This window comes from Carassius auratus, chromosome 19 (genome assembly GCF_003368295.1).
Source record: "Carassius auratus strain Wakin chromosome 19, ASM336829v1, whole genome shotgun sequence".
Lineage (NCBI taxonomy): Eukaryota > Metazoa > Chordata > Actinopteri > Cypriniformes > Cyprinidae > Carassius > Carassius auratus.
The window spans coordinates 2,028,091-2,052,835 of NC_039261.1; the positions used below are offsets into that span (position 1 = coordinate 2,028,091).

Genomic DNA, 24,745 nt, shown 5'->3' on the forward strand with positions numbered 1-24,745 from the left:
TCTCAGATTCAAATGTAACCATGGTTCCTTGACAGAACGAGGCACTGCATCGGGTTATGCTTTGGGAACGCTCTTCAGCATGACCAGCCCAGAATAATGTGTGTAATCAGTCCAATGGATGGGCGAGACGTCATAGGCGGGTGACATCAGAAACCAGGAATCTTAAAAGCACATGCAGCAAATCCGGCATTTAGCCTCTGGGAATAAAGCAAGGCAGAGATGCCGGGAGTGTGGCACTGCGTTGCAGCGTCTCGTTCCTTTGAGTAACCATGGTTCTTAAAAAAAAAACAGTGAACAGTGCTCTCTCCATCCTCAATACCATGACTTAGGTGCCCTTGATCAATGCATTGAACCACCAACTTCTCCATGGGTGCCGCAGCATAAATGGCTGCCCACTGCTCTGGGTGTGTGTTCACTGCTCTGTGTGTGTGCACTTCGGATGGGTTAAATGCAGAGCACGAATTCTGAGTATGGGTCACCATACTTGGCTGAATGTCAGGTCACTTTTTTTTGTACTTTTTACATGTATAACCTGAGACGTTCCTCTTCTGGAACTCAAGCTGCATCTAAAGACGCTTTGGGAACGACAATGCCCACGCCACAACACTTTCAAATATCTAGTGTGGAGGAGCACGACTAAAGGAGCCATGAGCCTGACAAGTAATCGTGGTCATCCCAATCAATGGCCAAACTTCAAATGCAGTGAGTCTTGACCCCCAAGAGAGGGTAAATCAGAGGACTCAAGGCTTTGGCCTCCTGATCCACTGCTTAGCATAAGCTTCTTCTGGCTGGAGGCCTTAACCTCAGCACACAGCAGAGGAAACATGTAACACTGCCTCTTCCCACTGCAAGGTCACAGAGAGGGGCGTGGTAGGCCTCAATGGCTGCCACATAGACCTTCAGGGTGGAGTGGGTCAACCCTATACAGTGAAAATTCTGCAAGAACTCCAGAACCGTACCAACCAGGCAGTTAACTGGGTTGAGTTGGCAGTCTCCGCACCAGGAGGTGAAAGGTTTCCACATTCAGGCGTACAGTTTCCTTGTGGAGGGAGCTCTGAATTGAAGAATGGTCTCAGCAATCTCAGTTGAAAAACTGTAAGATATGAGTTGTGCCTTCTCAGAGGCCACACCTACAGCATTCAAGCTCTGTGTGGGGGTGAGCCCTCTCCTGATGGTAACCTCCCATGGTGTGCCGTCAAAGAGAGAAATCAGGTCAGAGAACCATACTCAGCCCGACAAGAATGGGGCTACTAATCACAGAAGGAGTCAGTCCCAGTGCACTCTCTCCAGAACTCCTGGGAGCAGAGAAATCAGGGGAAAGGCATACAGACGAAGGCTCGGCCACGTCTGTACCAAGGTATTCAGCCCCAATGGACCTGGATGTGTCAGAGAGAGAGCCACTTCACAGACTGCGGGCAGGGTGGTCACTCATGACCGCACCCAAACCGGTGAGGAACACATCCGTTGCTAGCATTATGCAGTGATAAGGAGCTCCTTGCTCTGAGATGAACTTGCCTGTTTGCGTGCTGAACTTCAGTGCCCTAACTGAGCAGTTCAAAAGACACACATCTAAAATAGGACACAACACCTCATCCTTCCTCGGAACAGTGAAGTACCAGCTGTAGGACCTGGACTCTGCTACATGAGAATGGCCTTGATGCCCGCCATCCTCAGAGAGTGTATACATCTGTTCCATTACAAGAGCATGCTCGGGGGCCAACCAGGGTGGGAAAGTCCCTGTTGAATTGAGGCAAAGGAGAACCAAACTAGAATCTGTGTAGTCTCACTACAGTTGTCAGTAGTTTTCACGCTGCAAAATATTCCACTAAAGAAATCGGTTTATATAAACTGATCTCTGGTGTCATCAGAGCAGTTAGCTCGGTGCCCTGAAGCAGCACACCGGCAGGAGACAGCCAAACTATCAGCTCTGGAAACTTCCATGGAGGTCGCAAGCCACTTAGCACTGCTACGTTTCCGGGCGGTAACTGAGAGAAGAACTCGCTGGAGACCGCTGTGCCCTAGAACCCCTGGCAGATCGATCTCCTGAGGAGCACGGAGGAAAGACGGGCACTTTGTAATGCAGTTTACACCGCTCTTCCCAGAGGGGTCTGCCCTCCGAGGTCCTGAGCCACAGCATCAGGACTCTCAAAGCTGAAGACTCCTATTAAAAACGACGTTCCTCAGACCACCATCATCTGCTAGGAAGACTAGACCAGAGCCTGCTCAGGGCAGAACCCAATGAAGCACACATGGCAGGGGCTCCCACACTGCCTTGTGACCTCCTAAATGAACCAGTCTCGCGAGACTGGCCTCTGGTGCGTCTGGAGCAGCTAGCTCTGTGCCCTGAAGCGGCGGACCGGAAGGGGACGACCGTACTAGCTGCTCTAGATACCTCCACAGAGGAAGCGAGCCTCTTAGTACTGCTATGTTCCTGGGCAGTAACTGAGAGAAGCACTCGATAGAGACCGCTGTGCCCTGCAACACAGACAGGGTTGGCAGATTGATCTACTGAGGGCACTGAGGAGAGACGGGCACTGTGTAATATGGTCTACACTGCTCTTCCACAGAGGGAACTAGCCCTCAAAAAGTCCTAGGGCTTAGGCATCAGGACATTTACGATGAAGACTATCCAGTGACAATGACAGTCTGCAGAACCACCTTCCGCTAGAAGCCTTCGGCATGGGAGAGTCACTCTGATTCTAGACTCAGCTGAGTATGAGAAGTGACACCCCCAGCACAAAGGGCTGGAACGCGGTAGGTTTGTGACTGCTCCGTCCAGCAGCCCTTGCTGACCCCCTCAACTTCCTCAAAGGAAGAGTGGTAATCACTCAAGAAACTGCATCCAAAGAGCTCTGGTACTAGGGAACACGGGTGGAGATAGGATGAGCCTTCTCCAATCTGTCTGCCAGATCATGTGCGATCCCCGCAATCTATGTCACCACCATGCCTCAGCAGTAGCAGGACCACAACCGCAAGATTGCATGCACAGACACACCCCTTGAAGCGTGCCCAGCAAGAACGGAGCTCTTAACAGTGAGAAAAGCACAATCAGCCAGGCACAGTCAGGCAGAGAACTGCACCCTCTCACCGGGGGAAAAATCCTGCAATCTGGGCTTCCGAACCCCCAAGAGCGGGCACCAGATCTGATGGTTAAGGAAGAAGATAGGGACTTGCCCATCTACATTCCTTCCACCTGGATCCGAAAGCAAAACCTGTGAGCATAACCACCACCCTGCCTTGCAGACAACATACACACTGTGTGTGACCCTGCACCTTTTTTTTCTTTGTGGGCAGGGAACACGCAGCCTGGCTGCTTGCTCTCGTCCAAAACTTCTCTTTACTGAAGCATTGATGAAATGGCTTGAACCTTAATTAAACACACCTGATCTGAATCAGGGTTCAAATTAAACTGCAAAACTATAGCCCTATTCGGATGGGACTAGTTTTACAGGGGGTCGTTAGAGAAATCTGCGTTTCACAGACGTACTTGGTGATTTTAATCCCGTCCGAATCTGCCACGTCTGTGTTTTTCTCACACAACCTCTGTGATAATTCCAGAGAAAATTATATACCGTTTTTCAGCAAACTCAGTGATCCTCTAACTAAACTAATCCCGTCCGAATGCGAATGTCTGTGATTGCCGGTGATATTTTCTCTCATAACGCGTGTCCTTGTGTGTTTTGGCCAACCTGAATTACCGTAAATGCTCTTACCGCGCGGACGTTTGATATATTTGCTTAGCAAATAAATAATAATTTAAAAAATTATACAAATTATAAAATAAGAGCGAGATTGCCTAAACTGTTAATACTTGCTATTGTAATATCAGCATCAGGTAAGATTACTCACATTAATTTATGTACTCAGTTACGAAATGTTTTAATTACATTTAATAAAAAAGAAAAAGGAAAACAAGTTAAACTAAAGGAACCACACATTAACATGGTTTTGCTATACTAGCCATTTAGTATTCATTGTGTAATAATACTAAGGCAATCATTCTGAATGAATGCAATGCACGCATACAGAGTGCGTGTTCTCTGTGATGGCCAGATGCACAAATCAGACACTCCCACCTCTGTAATAAACACGGAGATACTAGTCCTGTCCGAATTGGTACATGAAAATCACAGACTTCAGGTGGTAAGAATCGAAACTCAAACGTAGTTTAGAAAACTAGTCCCGTCCGAATAGTGCTTATGTCTGCCAAGGAGCTGAGTTTGGTGCCACCATCCTAAATGATAAACTTCTCATGTCATTCCAAATATCAGAAAATATAATTCACTAACTTTGAGATGTCTCCTGTAGTCAGAGCGCTGATGATCCACTCTAGATCCAGAGTTTTAAAGGGAATGAGTATAAGACTTGTGGAGTTGTCTAAATCGGTGGCGCTCTCTGGATACATAAGGTGATGAGTAGTCTTATAGCCAACATCCTCTTCAAAACCCTGTGTTGGAGCCTGGTTCATTCTGTTAATAAAACAAAGTGCACACACTTTAACATAATGTTATAAAGTATTTCACAGTTATGTGCATGTCTGTTATAGTAGGACGGTGTGGTATATTTATAATTATATATTTCAGCTATATTGCAAGGTTGATTACTGCAAAATTCTGTTGATTATTGCCAAAATTTCTACATTAAAACTTGCTTGAATTTTCCTGCTCTGACCCACAATTAAAAGTGGGGTATAGAGTAATTAGCACTTGGTGATTTTGCAAAAAATACAAATTTTTACATTTTTAACTAGTCAACTTAAAAATGTAACTACAACATGATTCAAGTTACTTTTTCTTTATTAACCCTTTAGTTTTAAATTCTATTCCAAGTGTAGCACACATGAAATTGTCAACATGATGTAAATGTTAAACAAATCAATTGTAAAATATCTTTGAAGAAAATATGCAAAAACTACAACTACATATTATGCAAACTTTTCTTATATATGTATGTTTAGAAATAATAGAAGGAAAATTGTTTTAGGAAATCTCAAAGAATAAGGTATAACACCAATAGACTTTTATTAACTATTAATGTTCTTTAAAAACAACAACAACAGCTTTCAGACTGTCACCATGATGCATACATGAAATATCAGACATACAGTTATACTTCAAATTAAGTTAGTTTTCATTCTTTGTTTCAGGGCAAAAAGGCTGAGTGACAGTAAACTGTTAACAAACTTTTCAACACCCCCCAACTGCTGGAGGCGGGGTGTAGATTAATGTAAACATGTCAAGACGCTTGCACCAAGTCAAGTATCTTGTTTGCAACAAAAAAGAACCATTCCATTATCAGTCCTTTAAGGGAAGTGTGAATGGCTCATAGTCTGAGAACTTTAGCATGACGTGGAAAAAGAATATTGGTAAGTTTGTTACTTTATTTTATTAGTGTTCATTTATTTTATTAAACTGGATAAATTGTTACACCTTTTTATATTGTGGTAATGTGGTTTCATGTCTTACTTTTGATACATAATAAACAAAGGTTTATTATCGTATATTCGTTTGGCATTTTATTTACTGTATACCCTTTAAAGTATCCTGGTAAAACCAGACTCTGCTACTTCACTTTGCTTCGTAGACAGAGTCTGGAATGGCATAATAGAGAAGTGTTTTCTCTCTCTCTAGGGGACGCTTGTCTGAAGTTTAAAATCATTGGTTACCCGTAAGCCAATCAGATACGTTTAGTTATGACGTATGTTATGCGCCTGTACAGCCGCATCGAAGCACAGACATCATGCATCGAACTCAAATCTATGATTGAACTTCCACTGTAAACCTGTTGTTAAACACTCTTCTTGTTCTGGCTTCAGTTTGAAAAAGAGTTGAATGTTCTCCATAACAGAGCGAATTGCATCCCGTGTCTCGTTTCCCATTTCCGCGGTCGTTTCGGTTTTCGATTTCTCTAACCTACAATTTAAAACTCGGTGCTTAGCATCTACGTCACGACTCTCAGCCCGCCCTCTGTTCGTTGATTGGCCCGGCTGTTTCCAGACCAGTGGCAAACAGAAAGCTCTGACGCTGTATCAGACTGAGTACAGAAGCGAAATGAAATTGAGCGGAAGTAGGAAGTCTGACGTAGTCAGGCTACCTTTAAAGTTCCTTATTGAAAGAACCAGTGGTGGACGAAGTACACAAATCAAGTACTTGAGTAAAAGTACAGATACATATAATAAAATATTACTCCAGTGAGTGTAAAAGTACTCCTTTTTTAATTTTACTCAAGTGAAAGTACAAATGTGCTCAATTTGTTATGTACTTAAGTAAAAAAGTACTGAAAGATTTTTTATAATCCTACTGCAGAGCTGGGTAGATTACTTATGAATTGTAATCAGTTACTGATTACAGATTACATGAAAATAATTGTAGTTAGTAATATAATCTTTTAGATTACACAATTTTGGTAACGTAATCTGATTACTGTTGGATTACATTTAGATTACATTTGTGCTAACCCTTATTTGATATCACATATATTCAGCATATGTTCAGCTTAATCTTGTACTTTTTTTTAAAAATATATTTAAAAATATATATATGTAATTTCACCAAAGAGAGCCACAATAGCTTATTGTGTCCTTACACATAATTGTGTCTTTAAAAAAATAAAAAAAATAAATAAATAAAACATAGAAGTGAATATTACTGTATCATTGATAAACATCAAACAATAGGTACATTGCAAACATGAATTTTGAAAAAGACACACAGCGATGACATTTCTATCCGTCTCAAACCATTTTAAGTGCAGAGTAACAATGAGAAAAAGACAAACAATAACAAAATTACAAAAATGAATATTAAAGAGGATGAAACTCATTGCTAACATTGCTAATACAGGGCTCGACTTTAAGCTTTTACATGAGCTTGTCAGAGTAAAAAAGTTACTTGTCTGGGGAAAAAAGTTGTTTTTTTTGGCACAAATGTAATATATTCTGAAGCAGTCTCATCAGTGCTCTATCAGGTATTATTTTATTCAACATATATATATATTTATATTTGCCATAAATTGATTGCTGTTATACTTTTTAACTTTATAAAGGGAAATATTTTCCTAAACTGATTAAATGTAGATGTCTACATTTATGTTGAATTCTTACATGTGATCAATAGGCTACATTAAATTAGAATAATATGACATTATGGTTGTTATTATTAAAATGAAAACAGTATCGACAAACTCCATCTGTCCAAATGCATAAATAATGTTATTAGATTAATGTTTTACTTTTTTGACGTACAAAATATGTAATGTTGGAAAAATGCAATGATACTTTTAAATATGATATTAAACCAACAGTAGGTGGTGACAAGTCACTGTCTTAGTGAGTGAATCATTGATTCAACCAATTTGTTCAAATGGCTGATTCATTCAACAAATGAAGCAATTTACTGAATCATTGACTCGTTTGAAAATGAATAATTTAGTAACGAAAGACTTGTGTGTTGCTTGGGGATCTGTTACTGTTCTGCTGTGGCTTTGCTTATAGTTATTTTTGTTTGAAATCAAGTAAAAAAAGATCCACAATGTCTCTAAAATGTAAGTCAGTTAACATTACTAGTTTATTTAACTGACGATTTATAAAATCAATATCACATTTACAATCAAGTTGAAAGTCGGGAAAACATCACTCCTTGTCATGTGATGTTGCACATATTATACAGAATATTTAGATTTTTTTCTACCGCACAAACATGTGTTTGTTCATGTTGTTTCTTTGTGTGTGTGGTTGCGCTTATAGTGTTGATTTCTCTGTGAGTCAGACGGCTATATGAGCTTCAGCTGACGTAACCTTGATACTGTCAATACAATATCCGTTATTAGTCACCGTTTACACTGAAAGTAATAAAATCAGAATCATTCTCGCCAAATTGTGCTGCCCTAGTTATTGTTTGTTATAAAACATTTTATCAGGTTACTTGTCCATTCGTTCCGTTAATGTCGAGCGCTGGCTAATATATACAGACCATTTCCAGGTCAAATATTTCATCTCAAAACACTTGAAGTGCACAATGAAGAAAAATCAACATTACAAAAATATATTAAAGAACATGAAATTAAAAAGAGCTTCCCCTTCTTTTTTCATTATCTTGTTGCTGATTTTTTTCTTAACGCAATTCTGACACCCCTCCCGTCTCCGCTGGAAAAACTCTAAGAATCACGAACGTGTATATAAATGTTAAGAAAAAAGAATGACTCATTACAATTGTGCAAATAATATGTAATCATGTAATCCATAAAAAAGTAACTGTAGTCTGATTACTAGTATTTCAAAAAGTAGTTTACTCTAATTACAAGTACTTGAGTTTTGGTATCTGATTACGTAATCCAGATTAAATGTAATCCGTTACTATCCAGCTCTGTCCTACTGCTCAAAATACTATATGGAGTCAAGATATATTTTTGTTGTTGATATGAGAGTGATGTTAACTGTGACTATACTGTGATGTACCTGAGAGAAAACAGAGATGACCATCTGATTTTCACCAGTAAGAACAAAGTATTTTAAAGCTTGTTGTTTTACAGAACATCAAAGTTACAGTAAAAAGTTTGGACACACCTTCTCATTCAAAGAGTTTTCTTTATTTTCATGACTATGAAAATTGTAGAGTCACACTGAAGGCATCAAGGGCTATTTGACCAAGAAGGAGAGTGATGGGGTGCTGCGCCAGATGACCTGGCCTCCACAGTCACCGGACCTGAACCCAATCGAGATGGTTTAGGGGTGAGCTGGACTGCAGACTGAAGGCAAAAGGGCCAACAAGTGCTAAGCATCTCTCGGGGAACTCCTTCAAGACTGTTGGAAGACCATTTCAGGTGACTACCTCTTGAAGCTCATCAAGAGAATGCCAAGAGTGTGCAAAGCAGTAATCAAAGCAAAAGGTGGCTACTTTGAAGAACCTACAATATGACATATTTTCATTTTTTTCACACTTTTTTGTTATGTATATAATTCCATATATAATTCCACATGTGTTAATTCATAGTTTTGATGCCTTCAGTGCAAATCTACAATTTTCTTAATCATGAAAATAAAGAAAACTCTTTGAATGAGAAGGTGTGTCCAAACTTTTGGTCTGTACTGTATATATGACATGATAATAAGGCCTGAAGTTATGAAGAACATTAAGGAAAATATAATAATATTTTCATAATGATTTTTTATTTCTCAAACCTTAAGAAAGAAAACACTTAAAAACACCCCTGGCCAAACGGGGTGCATCTCTTCCCCTCTTTGATAATTACTGTAGTTACCATGTTCTGAACATCACATCCTTTCTTTTCTCCCCAGATGCAATCTATATATATAGGTGGCTTTGGAAAACTTGTCTCGGATGTTTCTCTGCTTCACTTTTTGCATAACTCCGGGTTGTAGACACCTAGCTTCGTTGCAATTTCTTTCTAGGAATTAAATACTTTCTCTGAAACATTGAAGTCTGTCTGTGAGCGATCGTACAGGTGCAGATATATCTGTACAGCTCAGCTATTCGACACTCCAGTGTATTAAGGAGATGTTGCTCTACTGTAGGACCTCCATAGAATGAGGAACGAACCGAGAAAAATAATGTGGAGATTGAGAACACAACCATTGATTGTGTTATCGCCAAGGTTGGAAGTATATCGGGGCTTTAAGTATAGTAGTTCTTTGCAGGTTTTTTTATTTCGATTGCACTGCTTTTCCATTGTCATTTCTGTGTAAACATTGATGTGTTTGACTGTTGTGTTCATGTCTCTTGCAGTGTCTCATGCATGAAACACAATTCTTAAAACACGGCACTCAAGTTAAAAGTAGTTCACTCCCATCTTCTTGAATGTTTTACCTATTCCACTGCCCATGTCACATCTTTGTCAACATGGCAAAACATTAAATTCTAATTAATCTATAAAATCAGGGGAAATCACCCAGCCCTAGGTATGATATTATTTAACAAAAATTCATGAAACAAAGCAATCTTTTTTTTCCATAGGATGTTACAACCCAATAACTGTAGCAGGTATAAAGAACAATCAGATACTAGGTCTGTGCAAAAAAACGAATGAGATTTTCATGAACATCTTTTCAGTAAAGACGCTCCTGTGATTAGAAGTATCTCTCCAGCACGTGCGTTCATATCTGGGTTGCCAGGTTTTCACAACAAATCCTGCCCTTTTGCTTCTCAAAACTAGCTCAATCGCGTTTCCAGAAGGTTCCCCGATAAAAAATTGCTTCCCAGGGTTAAAATATACCCCGACTTCAAAGTTTCAGAGTAAGTATTTAATTCCTAGAAAGAAATTGCAACGAAGCTAGGTGTTGACAACCCAGAGTTATGCAAAAAGTGAAGCAGTGAAATATCCGAGACAAGTTTTCCACTTGGCAACACCAGTTGGCATTTACTACACCGAGCTGTAATTCACTGACAATCTACACAAAATCGATGTTAAAATCGCAGGGGATTCTTTGTCGATTTTGAAAACGATTTTGTGTTAGTTGTTGGTAGACTACGGCTCTGTGTAGTAACTGCCGCTCCACCTGAACCCGTGTTGCCAAGTCTGCGGTTGTTTTTCATGTCCGCGGTTTGAAGCAACCCCAATACCTATAATGTGATATTTAGCCCCTAAAATGTGAATTTACCAGGGCAACCCTTCCAAAAAAATTATATTTTAACCCCGGGAAGCAATTTTTATCGGGGAACCTCCCGGAAACGCAATTGGGCTAGTTTTGGACTTGGTTTAAGAAGCAACTGGGCAGGATTTGTTGTGAAAACCTGGCAACCCTGATCTGAATGCACATGCTGGAGATATACTTCTAATTACAGGAGCATCTTTACTGATGAGATGCGCATGAAAATCGCATTCGATTTTTTGCACAGCCCTATCAGATACAATAACAATAAGGTAAAAAATGTCCATAAGTTCACAAAACATTTCTTGTTCATACAGAATTCTAGGCTCTCAAAGGACATTTGTGATTCAAATAATATTTTGAGGAGCCCAAATGGTAGAAGCCAGTACTGGAAGAAGTACATACAAACACACATCTTTTTTACATATATATATATAGCAAGAATTTCCTATTCAACGTTTACAGACATGATACATTAATTTTTAATAGATTATTTAATAAATTATTCCTCTTTGATGTGTAGAAAAAAAACACTTTTTTACCGTATGACAAAATCACTGGAGTCGATAAAGGACCCATAACCGGTCTCCCGAAGGTTCCCAGAATTACCGACTACAGAGCATGATCGACAGCGATCTGGATGCGCATCAACATAGCGTTCCTCAGCAGGGATCAGCTGGAATAATCTGTCCAACACTATGGTTAGATTGGATGGGCTCTCCTCAGCCTGTAGCCCCTACACACAATATACAAAGAAAAGACAATATAGAAATGAATAACCAAATCATGAATATTACATTACTACTACTACTCATACTACTTCTACTACTACTACTACTAATAATAATTTAGGAATAACTAAGAAGCCTAGTGTGTTTACTATTGATGTAAAAAGGAGAGATAATACAGTATAACAGGATCACTTGGAAGCAAAAACAGATTTTCAGTTTTCCAAATATTGTGCAGTTCTTAGATTTGGAAGAAAATTACATTATGTGGGAGAGAAGGGCAAAACAAATCACAAGAAATTACAAACGCAAATGTGAACCCCCCCACCAGCCTATTTAGAAAACATTCTAAGTCAAAAAATAAAAATAAAAATCACAAACCACTACAACAAACTTGGCTAGATAGAAAGGTATGTATAGTTTGAGAAATTGCCATTCGTTTGAGAATAGATTACTCACCAATGACTGGATGAGACATCTGTCAATCAAGGTATTAGGTCTGTGCAAAAAATCTAATGCGATTTTCATGACCATCTCATCAGTAAAGATGCTCCTGTGATTAGAAGTATATCTCCAGCACGTGTGTTCAGATCAGGGTTGCCAGGTTTTCATAACAAATCCTGCCCAGTTGCTTCTTAAAACTAGTCAAAAACTAGCCCAATCACGTTTCCAGGAGGTTCTCCGATAAAAAATGCTAAATGGTTACGATTTACAGCTTAGGGAAATAAAAAATTCAGTATCTCAAAAAAAAAAAAATAATATTCAATTTTGAGCTTGAGTATATATTTTTTTATTTTAATTTAGTTAACTTTGAGTATAAATACTGGGTACTTCCTGGGATAGTTTAGTACTTGCAACCACAATTATGGGAAAAACTACTGACTTGAAAGACTTGATCATCAACACCCTCCACAAGGAGGGCAAGCCACCGAAGGTCAATCATGAAAGGGCTGGCTGTTCATAGAGTGGTGTATCAAAATATATTCATAGAAAGATGACTTGAAGGAAAAATTGTTGTAGTAAAAGGTGCACAAGCAACAGAGATTGCCACAGCATTGGGATGATTGTCAGGAAAAGCCAATTCAACAATTTGGGAGAGGAGTGGGAACACAAGGAGTGGACTGAAGCCAGAGTCAGCGAATCAAGAGTCACCACACTCAGACGTCTTCAGGAAAAGGGCTACAGCTGTCACATTCCTAGAACCAAGTCACTCCTGAAACAAAAAAATGTCGGAAGCATTTCACCTGGGGTAAGGAGAAAAACAACTGGACTGTTGCTCAGTGGTCCACAGTCCTCTTTTTAGATGAAAGTAAATTTGGCATTTCATTTGGATATCGAGGTCTGGTTTTTGGCGTAAGACTGGAGAAGGCAACGAATACAAGCTGCTTGAAGTCCAGTGTGAAGTTTCTGAATTCAGTGATGATTTAGGGAGCTGTGATGTCTGCTGGTGTTGGTCCATTTTATTTTATCAAGTCCAAAGTCAATGCAGCCATCTACCAGGAGATTTTGGAGCACTTAATGCTTCCATCTGCTGACAAGCTTTATGGAGGTGCTGAAATTTTTAGAAATTTAGCATCTGCCCACAGTGTCAAAACCACTTCCAAGTGGTCTGCTGACCATGATATTACTGTGCTTGATTGGTCAGCCAACTTACCTGACCTTAGCCTCACAGAGAGTCTATGGCATAAGTAACATCTGGCAAACAATACAGAGGAGAGAAAGAATTGTATAAACTTGTTAAATCATCTAAACCAACAACATGTATGTTAGGCCCTATACCATCTAAGCTCCTAAAGGAGGTGCTTCCAGAAGTCATAGATCCTCTTCTGACTAATAATACTATTATTGTCATTAGGATATGTCCCCAAAACCTTCAAACTGGCTGTTATTAAGCCTCTCATCAAAAAACCACAACTTGACCCCAAAGAACTAGTTAATTATAGACCAATCTCAAATCTCCCTTTTCTGTCCGAGATACTAGAAAAGGTAGTATCCTTACAATTATATTCCTTCTTAAAGAAAATGGTATCTGTGAGGATTTCCAGTCAGGATTTAGACCATATACTGAGTACTAAAACTGCTCTCAAATGAGGTTACAAATGAGGTCATCTGCAGGTTACAAATGACCTGCTCTTATCATCTGATCTTGGTTGTATCTCTCTATTAGTTCTTTTGGATCTTAGTGCTGAGTTTGACACTATTGATCACAACATTGTTTTGCAAAGACTTGAACACTTTGTTGGAATTAATGGAAGTGCATTAGCATGGTTTAAATTGTACTTATATGACCGCCATTAATTCGTAGCAGTGAATGAAGAGGTATCATATCAATCACAAGTGCAGTATGGAGTACCTCAAGGCTCAGTACTACGGTCGCTACTCTTCATGCTTTATATGTTACCCTTGAGAGATATCATCAGGAAACATGGTGTTAGCTTCCAACTGTTATGCTGATGATACTCAGCTCTGTATTTCTTCACGGCCCGGTGAAACACATCAATTTGAAAAACTAATGGAATGCATAGTCGATATAAAAAACTGGATGACAAGTAATTTCTTACTGCTAAATTCTGAAAAAACAGAGGTGTTAATTAAAGGGCCTAAAAACTCTGCATATCAAGTCAAGTCAAGTCACCTTTATTTATATAGCGCTTTAGACAAAATACATTGCGTCAAAGCAACTGAACAACATTCATTAGGAAAACAGTGTGTCAATAATGCAAAATGACAGTTAAAGGCAGTTCATCATTGAATTCAGTAATGTCATCTCTGTTCAGTTTAAAAAGTGTCTGTGCATTAATTTGCAATTCACGAGTTCACATCTACGTATATTAATACAGTAAGTTTGTATTTGGCGTGCTGTCCAGGTGGAGGGCTCCAAGCTCGGAATGTGGCCCGAACCCAGAGTACTCCCCTGGTTGTGGTGAGAGTAGATGGATCTATAAGTGAGGAGACATGGGGTGGAGGTGGGATGCTGAAAACTGTCAACGAACAGAGGTAGGTTCTGCTGTTATTTATACCTTGTCATGAGTTGATTACTGATTGGTCTCCACTTGTGTTAATCAGGTTAATGAACTGCGACTGCTCCTCCCGAACTTTGTTATAAAACAGCATTCAAGTCAACGATATCGCTGTAGATGAAGTGACCCCAACTATGCAAGCCAGAGGCAACAGTGGCAAGGAACCAAAACTCCATCGGTGACAGAATGGAGAGAAAAAAAACCTTGGGAGAAACCAGGCTCAGTTGGGGGGCCAGTTCTCCTCTGACCAGATGAAACCACCAGTTCATTTCCAGGCTGCAGCAAAGTCAAATTGTGCAGAAGAATCATCTGTTTCCTGTGGTCTTGTCTTGGTGGTCATCTGAGATAAGGTCTTCACAGGGGATCTGTATATGGGGCTCTAGTTGTCCTTGTCTCCGCTGTCTTTCAGGGCTGTAGAGGTCCTTTCTAGGTGCCGATCCACCATCTGGTCTGGATACGTACTGGATCCGGGTGACTGCAGTGACTCTCTGCAGAGTCATTGATGTGACTCTCCCCAAACTTCAAATGTTCGATAAGAGTCCTGCCCTGAACACATCTGAAGGCCAATATTTCATTATAATGATAGCACCACCTGCTGGCAACAGAAAGATTGGCACATATATGGAATACATTTTCATATATTCCACTTATATTTATGAGTTTGAATACATATTTCTCACCGTTCACATTTTTACTAAAGCCACTTGCTGCCGGTGATCCCAGGTGCGAGGGCTCGTTCATCGCTGCTTGCAGCTTTAATTAGGGCCAGAGCACCGATGGTGTGAGGACCCTATTGTATCTGCTCTGTTTATTATATTATTATTCCAGTTCTTCTTCTTTTCAAAAATGAATCACATTTTTGAGAGCTTAAACATGCTCAAAAAGTCATGAATCTTTGCACAGGCGTCAAACCTGGTGAAAATATTAGTCTAATATAGGATTCAGAAGAGGGTGTGGCAAAATGGCTCGACAGTGCCACCTATACTAAGAAAATCAGCAGCCTTCCAGCTATGTTTCATGTAGGTGCACGGAAATTGGCACACACATTTAACACACCAATACCTACAAAAAAGACTCTTGGAGCAAAATTCTAAACCCAAAAGGAAGTCTGTTAATTTTAATATTATGAGCAAATTTTGTTTAATTTTTGTCATTTCCGTGCGTTGTATTTTAACGAACTCCTCCAAGAGATTTATTCAGATCAACACCAAATTTGGTATGCCTAATCTAAAGGCCTTTGCAATGTTAAATTGCGAAGATCTTGAGTTTTCGTTGAAGGGCGTGTCTGTGGCGGCCTGGCGAATTTCGATGTTTCGCCCTGAAAAATAAAGTTGCTATAACTCAGACATACAATGTCGAATCTTCCCCAATCTTCACATGTTTGATAAAACTCCGAACCTGAACAGATTGACATGCCCACATTCAGTTACAGTCACAGCGCCACCTATTGGGAACAGGAAGTGACGTGTTTTACACTGTGACTAACTACTCCTAGAAATTTTATGAAATCAATGTCTTTTTTGTGGTCAGTCTAATCTAGAGGACTGTGCAAAGTTCAGTTGTGAAGATCTTGAGTTTTCGTTAAAAGGCATGTCCATGGCACCGTGGAGAAGTTCAATCGTGGAGAAGTTCAATCTTCCCCAAACTTGACATGTTCGATAAGAGTCCTGGCCTGAACACATCTGAAGGCCAATAATCCATTATAATGATAGTGCCACCTGCTGGCAACAGGAAGATTGGAACATATATGGAATATACTTTTATATATTCGACTTGTATTTATGACTTTAAATGCATATTTATCATGTTCACCTTTTATTATAGCAACTCGCAGGTGGTGAGCCCGGGTGCGAGTGCCCGTTCATCACCACTTGCAGCTTTAAATTTTCTTATTATTCTTATTTTTCTTACTCCAATTATTCTTATTGTATTTTTCTAGTGCTCAAATAAATAACTTGTATGATGTCTAAGATTCTGTCTAGTGTTTTATAATTTAAAAAAAAAACTATGCAGTGGTATGTTTACTGACTAAATAGTTTGTAGAAGCCTTCAATACTATTGGGAAATATATTTTTGCATATTTGGGGGGTGGGGGTGTAGACATAGTCTCATAAAAATATATGCAGGAGTATCATTTTTCATGATATCTTTTTCTGATTTGAAATAGAAACTCATGAGACATGTGGCTTTCAACCCATTACTTTTCTAGATTGCTCCAGGACTCATTATATGTATTTTTATATCAAATAAAAATAATATTCAAGTGTGGTAAAAAAAAAAAAAAAAAAAAAAAAAAAAAGCTCTTCAGTGTCTATAACATTTAATATTTTTGAGCATTATCAAATCTGGTTGATAAAGCTGCAAGGGTCTTCTTTCCAAAGACACCAAAATTATGTTTGTAACACACTGAAGTAGGAAACTGTTACAATTATAAGTTAGGTAGAGCACTTTCAGCTGTGAGTCCCATAATGGGGGGTACTGGCTAACAGGTTAAACTTTAGTTAGTGTGTAATGCTGTTGTTATAGTATAACTAACATCTGTAAAATTGTAAAGCTCAAAGTTCAATGCCAAACGAGATATTTTATTTAACAGAATTTGCCTACAACGAACGACCCGTTTGGACTACATCCCTCTAGTTCCTGCAGTAGGTAATGACGTCACTAAAACAGTTTTTTGACTAACCTCCTCCCCCATGAATACACAAAAAGGGGGCGTGGTCTTCTTGCGCTCTGACAGAGAAGAGGAAGAGCTGCGTTTTTGTTTGTCGCCATGTCGTCTAAATGCTGTTATTTTGATCTCTGAGTCCAATCACCTTTGTTTGGCCTTCCCAGGGATGCTGTACTTAGAGATCAATGGTTATAATTTTTGTTTAACTCGGTTCCCGAAAATTATAATACACATGTAAAACTATGTGCAGCACATTTAGCTGAGGACAGCTTCCTCAATCTGTTTAATACCGGATTCACACAAATATTATTCTTGAAAAATGGAGCAGTTCCCTCTTTGTCTGGAGAAGGCTTTATTTATGGACCACAACCGGTAAGTGTATTTTATTATTTAAGTTGGTGCGTTTAACAGTTTCTGTAACTTATTAAACAAAGGGCAACGCTGTTTAGCTTTGTTAACTAGATGATAGGGCTGTGCAAAAAAAATTGAATGTGACTTTCATGCGCATCTTGTCAGTAAAAAACGCTCCTGTGATTATAAGTACATATCTAGCACGTGCGTTCAGATCTGGGGCCTGTTCTTCGCACGTCGCTAACTCAGTTAACTGGAATTGAATGTTGACATTTTGGCGTTGTAACGTTTGACCAGGCTCCAGTCCACCAGAGGGAGCCTTCACCTGAATATTGAATACTTCGCCCGGTGCGGATCCAGCGGAAGTCTCTAATCTCCTTTCTACCATCGAGTATCAAAAGGATCTACTGAATGGTTTTCAACACCAGTTGTTGACGCTAAGAGCCACCAATGAGCATTTGACACAGTACATTCAGTCTCTACCTGCCCCACGACCTGACCCGGTAAGATTCGCGTTACCTGATAAGTTTGATGGCTCTCCTGACAACTGTGTTTGGTTTCCTACGACAGTGTTCTATCTATTTCTCTAACCAACCTGAAACTTATCACCAAGACCATACAAAGTGTTCATTTAACATGACCTTGCTTACCGGGAAAGCATTAGAGTGGGCTACTGCTGTTTGGGATCATGATACACATATCCAGCAGTTTTATAGTTATTTCATGCAATTGATTCGTGATGTCTTCCAATATCCTGCTGGGGGCATGGATGCAGCAACTCAACTAACTCAGTTACGCCAAGACTACAGGCCAGCTTCTGACTATGCTATCCAGTTTCGCACTCTCGCAGCACAAAGTGGGTTTAATGATGTTGCTTTGAAGCACATCTTTCGTTCAAGTCTGTCTGCTAAATTACAAGCGGAATTACTATGTAAGGATGACTCCCTCGACTTCTCCCAGTTTGTTACCCTTGCTATCAAGATTGACAATCTTTTACGAACTTAACCAAGTCCCAAGTCTAACTTCGCTTATGTGCCTACTATTACTGCGCAAACACCATGTCAGTCTGTTCCCTCTGAAGCCATGCAAATTGGACGAACTCACTTAACACCTGATGAATGGAGAAGAAGATTACTCAATCAACTCTGTTTCTACTGTGGTGAATCAGGACATCGCTGTTCCAACTGTCCTGTTAAACCTGCTGCAAACCCCTATTCAAGTTATCGAGAGAGTCACATGTTCAATACTTTACAAATCAGTTTATGCTTGTCCCTTCCCATCATTTTGTCAGTTGCTAATGAAAACCATCATTTTTCAGCGTTAATAGATTCTGGAGCTGCTGCAAATGTGATCCATCAGGATTTAGTTAAGCAGTTGAACATTCCTACAATCAAATGTGAGCCACCTATTGCTGTTACTGCCGTTGATGATGGTCCTGTCGGTAAAGGTCATATCACTCATCAAACACTTCCCATAAAACTTGTTTGGCCTGTTTCACATGGAAGAAATCACTCTATATGTTATATTATCACCACGAAACCCAGTAATCCTAGGATATCCTTGGTTTTCTACACACGAACCACAGTTTTCCTGGAGGGAGAAGGAGTTGGTCAGTTGGTCACCTCATTGTCACTCTCACTGTCTAGAGCTGCCCACCAAGCTTCCAGTCTGCACTGGACTGGACTCATCTAGCCAAGAATCCAACTTCACCACCCACTAATGTCCCTACTGAGTATGCTGACTTCGCCGAGGTGTTTAGCAAAGACAAGGCCACCAATTTGCCACCTCATCGCCCCTGGGACTGCGCCATTGACCTCCTTCCTAACACCTCTCCACCTAAGAGTCGTGTTTATCCGCTGTCTATTCCTGAAACCAAGGCCATGGAAGAATACATTGAAGAGGCCTTATCTTATGGGTTTATTAGGCCATCCACCTCTCCCGCTGCATCTGGGTTCTTTTTTGTTGACAAGAAAGATGGTGGTTTAAGACCTTGTATTGACTATCGAGCACTCAACGCTATCCCTGTTAAGAATCGCCATCCTTTGCCTCTTATCCCTTCTTCTCTGGAGCAATTACGTGAGGCCAGCTATTTTACAAAATTGGATCTCAGATCTGCCTACAATCTCATCAGAATCTGTGAGGGTGATGAATGGAAGACGGCTTTTCTCACCAGCAGGGGGCACTACGACTATTTGGTTATGGCATGTGGGTTGGCCAATGCACCTTCAATCTTCCAGTCCTTTGTTAATGAAGTTTTCAAGGATCTCTGGAATAAGTATGTGATTGTCTACATAGACGATATCTTGATCTACTCTTGCTCCATGGAGGATCATATCTCTCTTGTAAGAACTGTGTTGTCACGCCTACTCCAAATGGTCTTTTTGTCAAGGCGGAAAATGCCTCCGACTGTGGAATCGGTGCTGTCCTCTCTCAGCGTCATGGAACACCCGGCAAGTTACACCCTTGTGCATTCTTCTCAAGAAAGTTAACTCTAGCCAAAAGAAATTACGATATTGGTAACAAGGAATTATTATCCATCAAGGCCGCTCTTGAAGAATGGAGACACTGGCTAGAAGGCGCCCTTCATCCCTTTCAGGTCATTACAGACCACAAAAACCTAGAGTATATCAAGAATGCCAAGCGTTTGAATCCTCGTCAGGCAAGATGGGCACTCTTTTTCACTCGGTTCAATTTCGCAGTCACATACCGTCCAGGGAGCAAAAATAGTAAGGCAGATGCATTGTCACGTATCTATGACTCTGCCAATTCACAGATGAGACCAGAAACCATCTTACCACCATCCATCATCATCGCACCTATCCAGTGGGACATTATGGAAGAGATTCAACATGCCCAACACGAAGAGCCATCCCCTCCAGAGTGCCCAGCTGGGAAAATCTATGTTCCAACCTGTCTGCGTAACAGAACCATTCAATGGGTTTACACATCCCCTGCTTCTGAACAGCCTGGAATTAATCGCACCACGGCTTTGGTCAGAAATTCTTTTTGGTGGCACACATTATCTGCAGATGTCAGTAACTATGTACGTGCTTGTCAGATCTGTGCTCAGTCACGAACACCTCGACAATTGCCTGCAGGACTTCTAGAACCGCTACCAATTCCCCAACGGCCCTGGTCACACCTGTCTATTGACTTTGTCACTGATCTGGATTCACCACCATCATGGTCTCCATTGACCGCTTCTCTAAGTCTTGTCGTCTCATTCCATTGAAAGGAATACCCACTGCCATGGAAACTGCCGAATATGTCTGCTACCACCACTACTTTATAACAAGAGTATCGTACTGATCCAGGGACAATAATTTAAAATAATCTTTTTTTTTTTTAATAATATAAAAATGCTGTGTAGTCCATAACAGCCAACTATAGACACACCCAGTTTTATTCACTGAAATATTTATTTGCCATACAATTATTACTTCATAATTGTTTTAGAGTCTTACACACATGCTATACAGATAATAGAGTCGTGCATTATTTTGAGTGATGACTGCTATTATAAGAGTGGCTTGATGGAGTGCAGGAGATGCAGATAACATGATATTGACCCTTAAGAAACTTTCATTAATGCTGGTACATAACAAATCTGCCCAAATATGAAATGAACAGATAATTTCTACATCGAAATAAAAATTTAAAGACTGCACAACTATTATAAATTGCGAATCTAAACAATTGGGAATCATGAAAAAAATAAAAACATGTATCTATTATCTGTTTCATGTATCTATTATAACATTTATGTAGTTTTGTTTGCTTGGCTGTTTCCTTATAAAAGTCCAGAAATGTGTCAAGTTTTTCGTCGGGTGTCATTTTAAATTATATGATGTCATTACATTGCCGTCTACCACCAGCCAATCGCTGCACTGCTGATCATGGTTTTGAGTATCGATACATATCCCCTTTTAAGCCAACACATGAACGCGCAATTATCTCAGATAACTCAATCCAGCGATACTAATCATTTTTATATTATTTTTAAATATTTTTTAAATTATTATTATCTTAATTTTTTGTCCCTGGATCAGTATGATACTCTTGTGATAAAGTAGCGGTGGTAGCATACATATTTTGAGTATCAGTTCTGGTTGAAACGAAGCGATCTAATCGTGTTTACATGAAATAAGCCTGCTCCCAAGCAGGTTTAAAGGTGCCATCTGTAATGTTTGGCAAAAAAAAAAAAATCAAGTCATACCCCACATTCCATACCAGATGGGAGCAGTATGCATCAATAAAGTGATATGGTCTACTCTAGAGTTATGGCGTGCTGTCCTGTCCAAAAATAAGGCTACTGATTTGTCGCGTGAATTCATCGTACAGTTGCCAGTAGCCACTGAGTTTGCCACTGACAGGCCGGCGGTGCATCAGTATACACACTCACCTCACGCAGCGAACCGACTCAATTTCCTCACGCGAACGCCTCACTTTCCTCAGCAAACGACTCACTTTCCTCAGCGAACGACTCACTTTCCACACACAGCGAATGACTCATTTTCCTCAGCGAACGGATCACTTTCCACACGCAGCGAATGACTCACGCAGCTAACTGACTCACTTTCGACTCACTCGGCGAACGACTCACTTTCCTCACGTAGCTAACCGACTCACTTTCCTCAGCTAATGACTCGCGCAGCTAACCGACTCACTTTCCTCAGCGAATGACTCGCGCAGCGAACGACTCACTTTCCTCACTCAGCAGACAAATGACTCTCTCTTCATGTAGGGACCGAATATTATAATTAAAGTGACTTCTATATTACATCCCAAAGAATATTTAGATATAATATGTAAATATTCAAAAACGTGTACATTTCAATAAAATGAAATAATTGCCTATTGCCTAATTTGTGAATGCATTGTTAACTTTTTTTTCTGCAGTCACTAAGCTATACTGATATATTTTTTAAAATCTATATTTTGTAAAAAATAATTCAGATGTCAATCAGGTGGAAAGTACAGCCCACTACTTTCAGTTCAGGGAAGAGAGCGGAAGGATAGCTGAAGCCCTTGGAAAGAGACCAACACCCGCTACAGGGAAACAACCGCGCTCGGAATCACAAATCAAATCCGATAAGAATACCAGAGTAAACATCGGCACTGCTTTTAATCGCTGGAGACAACTGATGGACCTGAAAGAAATGAGGTTCGACTCCGAACTTGCAAGTTAGATGCTTTTAGTATTTCGCTAGAAGTTTGTTTTATATGTTTTTGTATTTGTTTTCGGGAAGTTATAACATAGAAATGTATCGAAGGCTGTTCGATAAACGTGCTAATGTTAGCGATGGCTAACCGTAGCTGCGTTTGATAATTAGCTAGCTATAACTTAACGTTACCCATTTTATTTTATCTGAAAGGTTCAGGTACGCTCTGCGAGTTATTCATGTATTGCAGGTTGGCTGGTGGTTATGTTGCCCGCATACCGCCTCCCATGGCCGAAACTGGTATTACGACACCTGTCGGGCCGGGGCTAGTAATGCTAATGCTAATTAAGGTTGATATCTTGATATCTATAGCACTATAACTTGACATTTTTTTAATGACATCATCGCCCTTATTTCTTCTCATTCTTTTGATGCGTGTAGGTCATGTTATGGATATTTTTACCTCAATTTTTGCATATGGCACCTTTAAGCTTACGGACCTGTTGCTATGACAGCAGCTCCGGGATGAGCTTTGAAGAATCAAATGATCCAAGATTACGCCAAATCGTCAACATTCAAATCCACCTAACTGAGTTAGCGACGAACGAAGAACAGGCCCCAGGTTAAAGAGATGGGTCTTTAATCTAGATTTAAATGCGAGAGTGCGTCTGCCTTCTGAACAATATTAGGTAGGTTATTCTAGAGTTTAGGCCCCAAATAGGAAAATGATCTGCCACCCACAGTTGATTTTGATATTCTAGGTATTTTCAAATTGCATGAGTTTTGAGAATGCAGCGGATGTGGAGGATTATAATGTAAAAGGAGCTTATTCAAATACTGAGGTGCTAAACCATTCAGGGCTTTATAAGTAATAAGCAATATTTTAAAATCTATACGATGTCTGATAGGGAGCCAGTGCAGTGTGGACAGGACCGGGCTAATATGGTCATACTTCCTGGTTCTAGTAAGAACTCTTGCTGCTGCATTTTGGACTAGTTGTAGTTTGTTTACTAAGCGTGCAGAACAACCACCCAATAAAGCATTACAATAGTCTAACCTTGAAGTCATAAATGCATGGATTAACATTTCTGCATTTGACATTGAGAGCATAGGCTGTAATTTAGATATATTTTTGAGATGGAAAAATGCAGTTTTACAAATGCTAGAAACGTGGCTTTCTAAGGAAAGATTGCGATCAAGTAGCACACCTAGGTTCCTAACTGATGACGAAGAATCGACAGAGCAACCATCAAGTCTTAGACAGTGTTCTAGGTTATTACAAGCAGAGTTTTTAGGCCCTATAATTAACACCTCTGTTTTTTCTGAATTTAGCAGTAAGAAATTACTCGTCATCCAATTTTTTTATATCGACTATGCATTCCATTAGTTTTTCAAATTGGTCTGTTTCAACGGGCTGAGAGGAAATATAGAGCTGAGTATCATCAGCATAACAGTGAAAGTTAACACCATGTTTCCTGATGATATCTCCCAAGGGTAACATATAAAGCGTGAAGAGTAGCGGCCGTAGTACTGAGCCTTGAGGTACTCCATACTGCACTTGTGATCGATATGATACATCTTCATTCACTGCTACGAACTGATGGCGATCATATAAGTACGATTTAAACCATGCTAATGCACTTCCACTGATGCCAACAAAGTGTTCAAGTCTATGCAAAAGAATAATGTGGTCAATTGTGTCAAACGCAGCACTAAGATCCAATAAAACTAATAGAGAGATACACCCACGATCAGATGATAAGAGCAGATCATTTGTAACTCTAAGGAGAGCAGTCTCAGTACTATGATATGGTCTAAATCCTGACTGGAAATCCTCACATATACCATTTTTCTCTAAGAAGGAATATAATTGTGAGGATACCACCTTTTCTAGTATCTTGGACAGAAAAGGGAGATTCGAGATTGGTCTATAATTAACAAGTTCTTTGGGTCAAGTAGTGGTTTTTTTATGAGAGGCTTAATAACTGTCAGAGTTCTGAACAGAGGACCCAAAAGCAGAGGTTATGCAGTACAGTTTATTGACTTATAACTTCAACCAAGGAGACTGCCGTCAGCAGACGCAGATCTGTGATTAAATAAAAGAGGATCCTTGATGGGCAGAGGTCAGGAACCGGAGTCCAAAAACAGGGTATCAAAGAGTCACAACAGCTCTCCGCCCTTGCGCCCGGTGCTAACCACTCGCAGATGGC

At 39.9% G+C, this 24,745-nt stretch overlaps 1 protein-coding gene across 1 annotated transcript in view; it reads right to left on the minus strand.

Moving 5' to 3' along the window:
• Window positions 1-24,745, minus strand: part of LOC113119128 (CMP-N-acetylneuraminate-beta-galactosamide-alpha-2,3-sialyltransferase 1-like) — a 134,664-nt gene that overhangs the window by 37,590 nt on the left and 72,329 nt on the right. Inside the window, exons 3-4 of the mRNA XM_026288354.1 lie at window positions 11,149-11,342; window positions 4,290-4,469 (exon numbers count right to left, since the gene is read on the minus strand). Of these exons, the coding sequence (XP_026144139.1) occupies window positions 4,290-4,469; window positions 11,149-11,342 (374 nt within the window). The remainder of the gene's footprint in view (window positions 1-4,289; window positions 4,470-11,148; window positions 11,343-24,745) is intronic.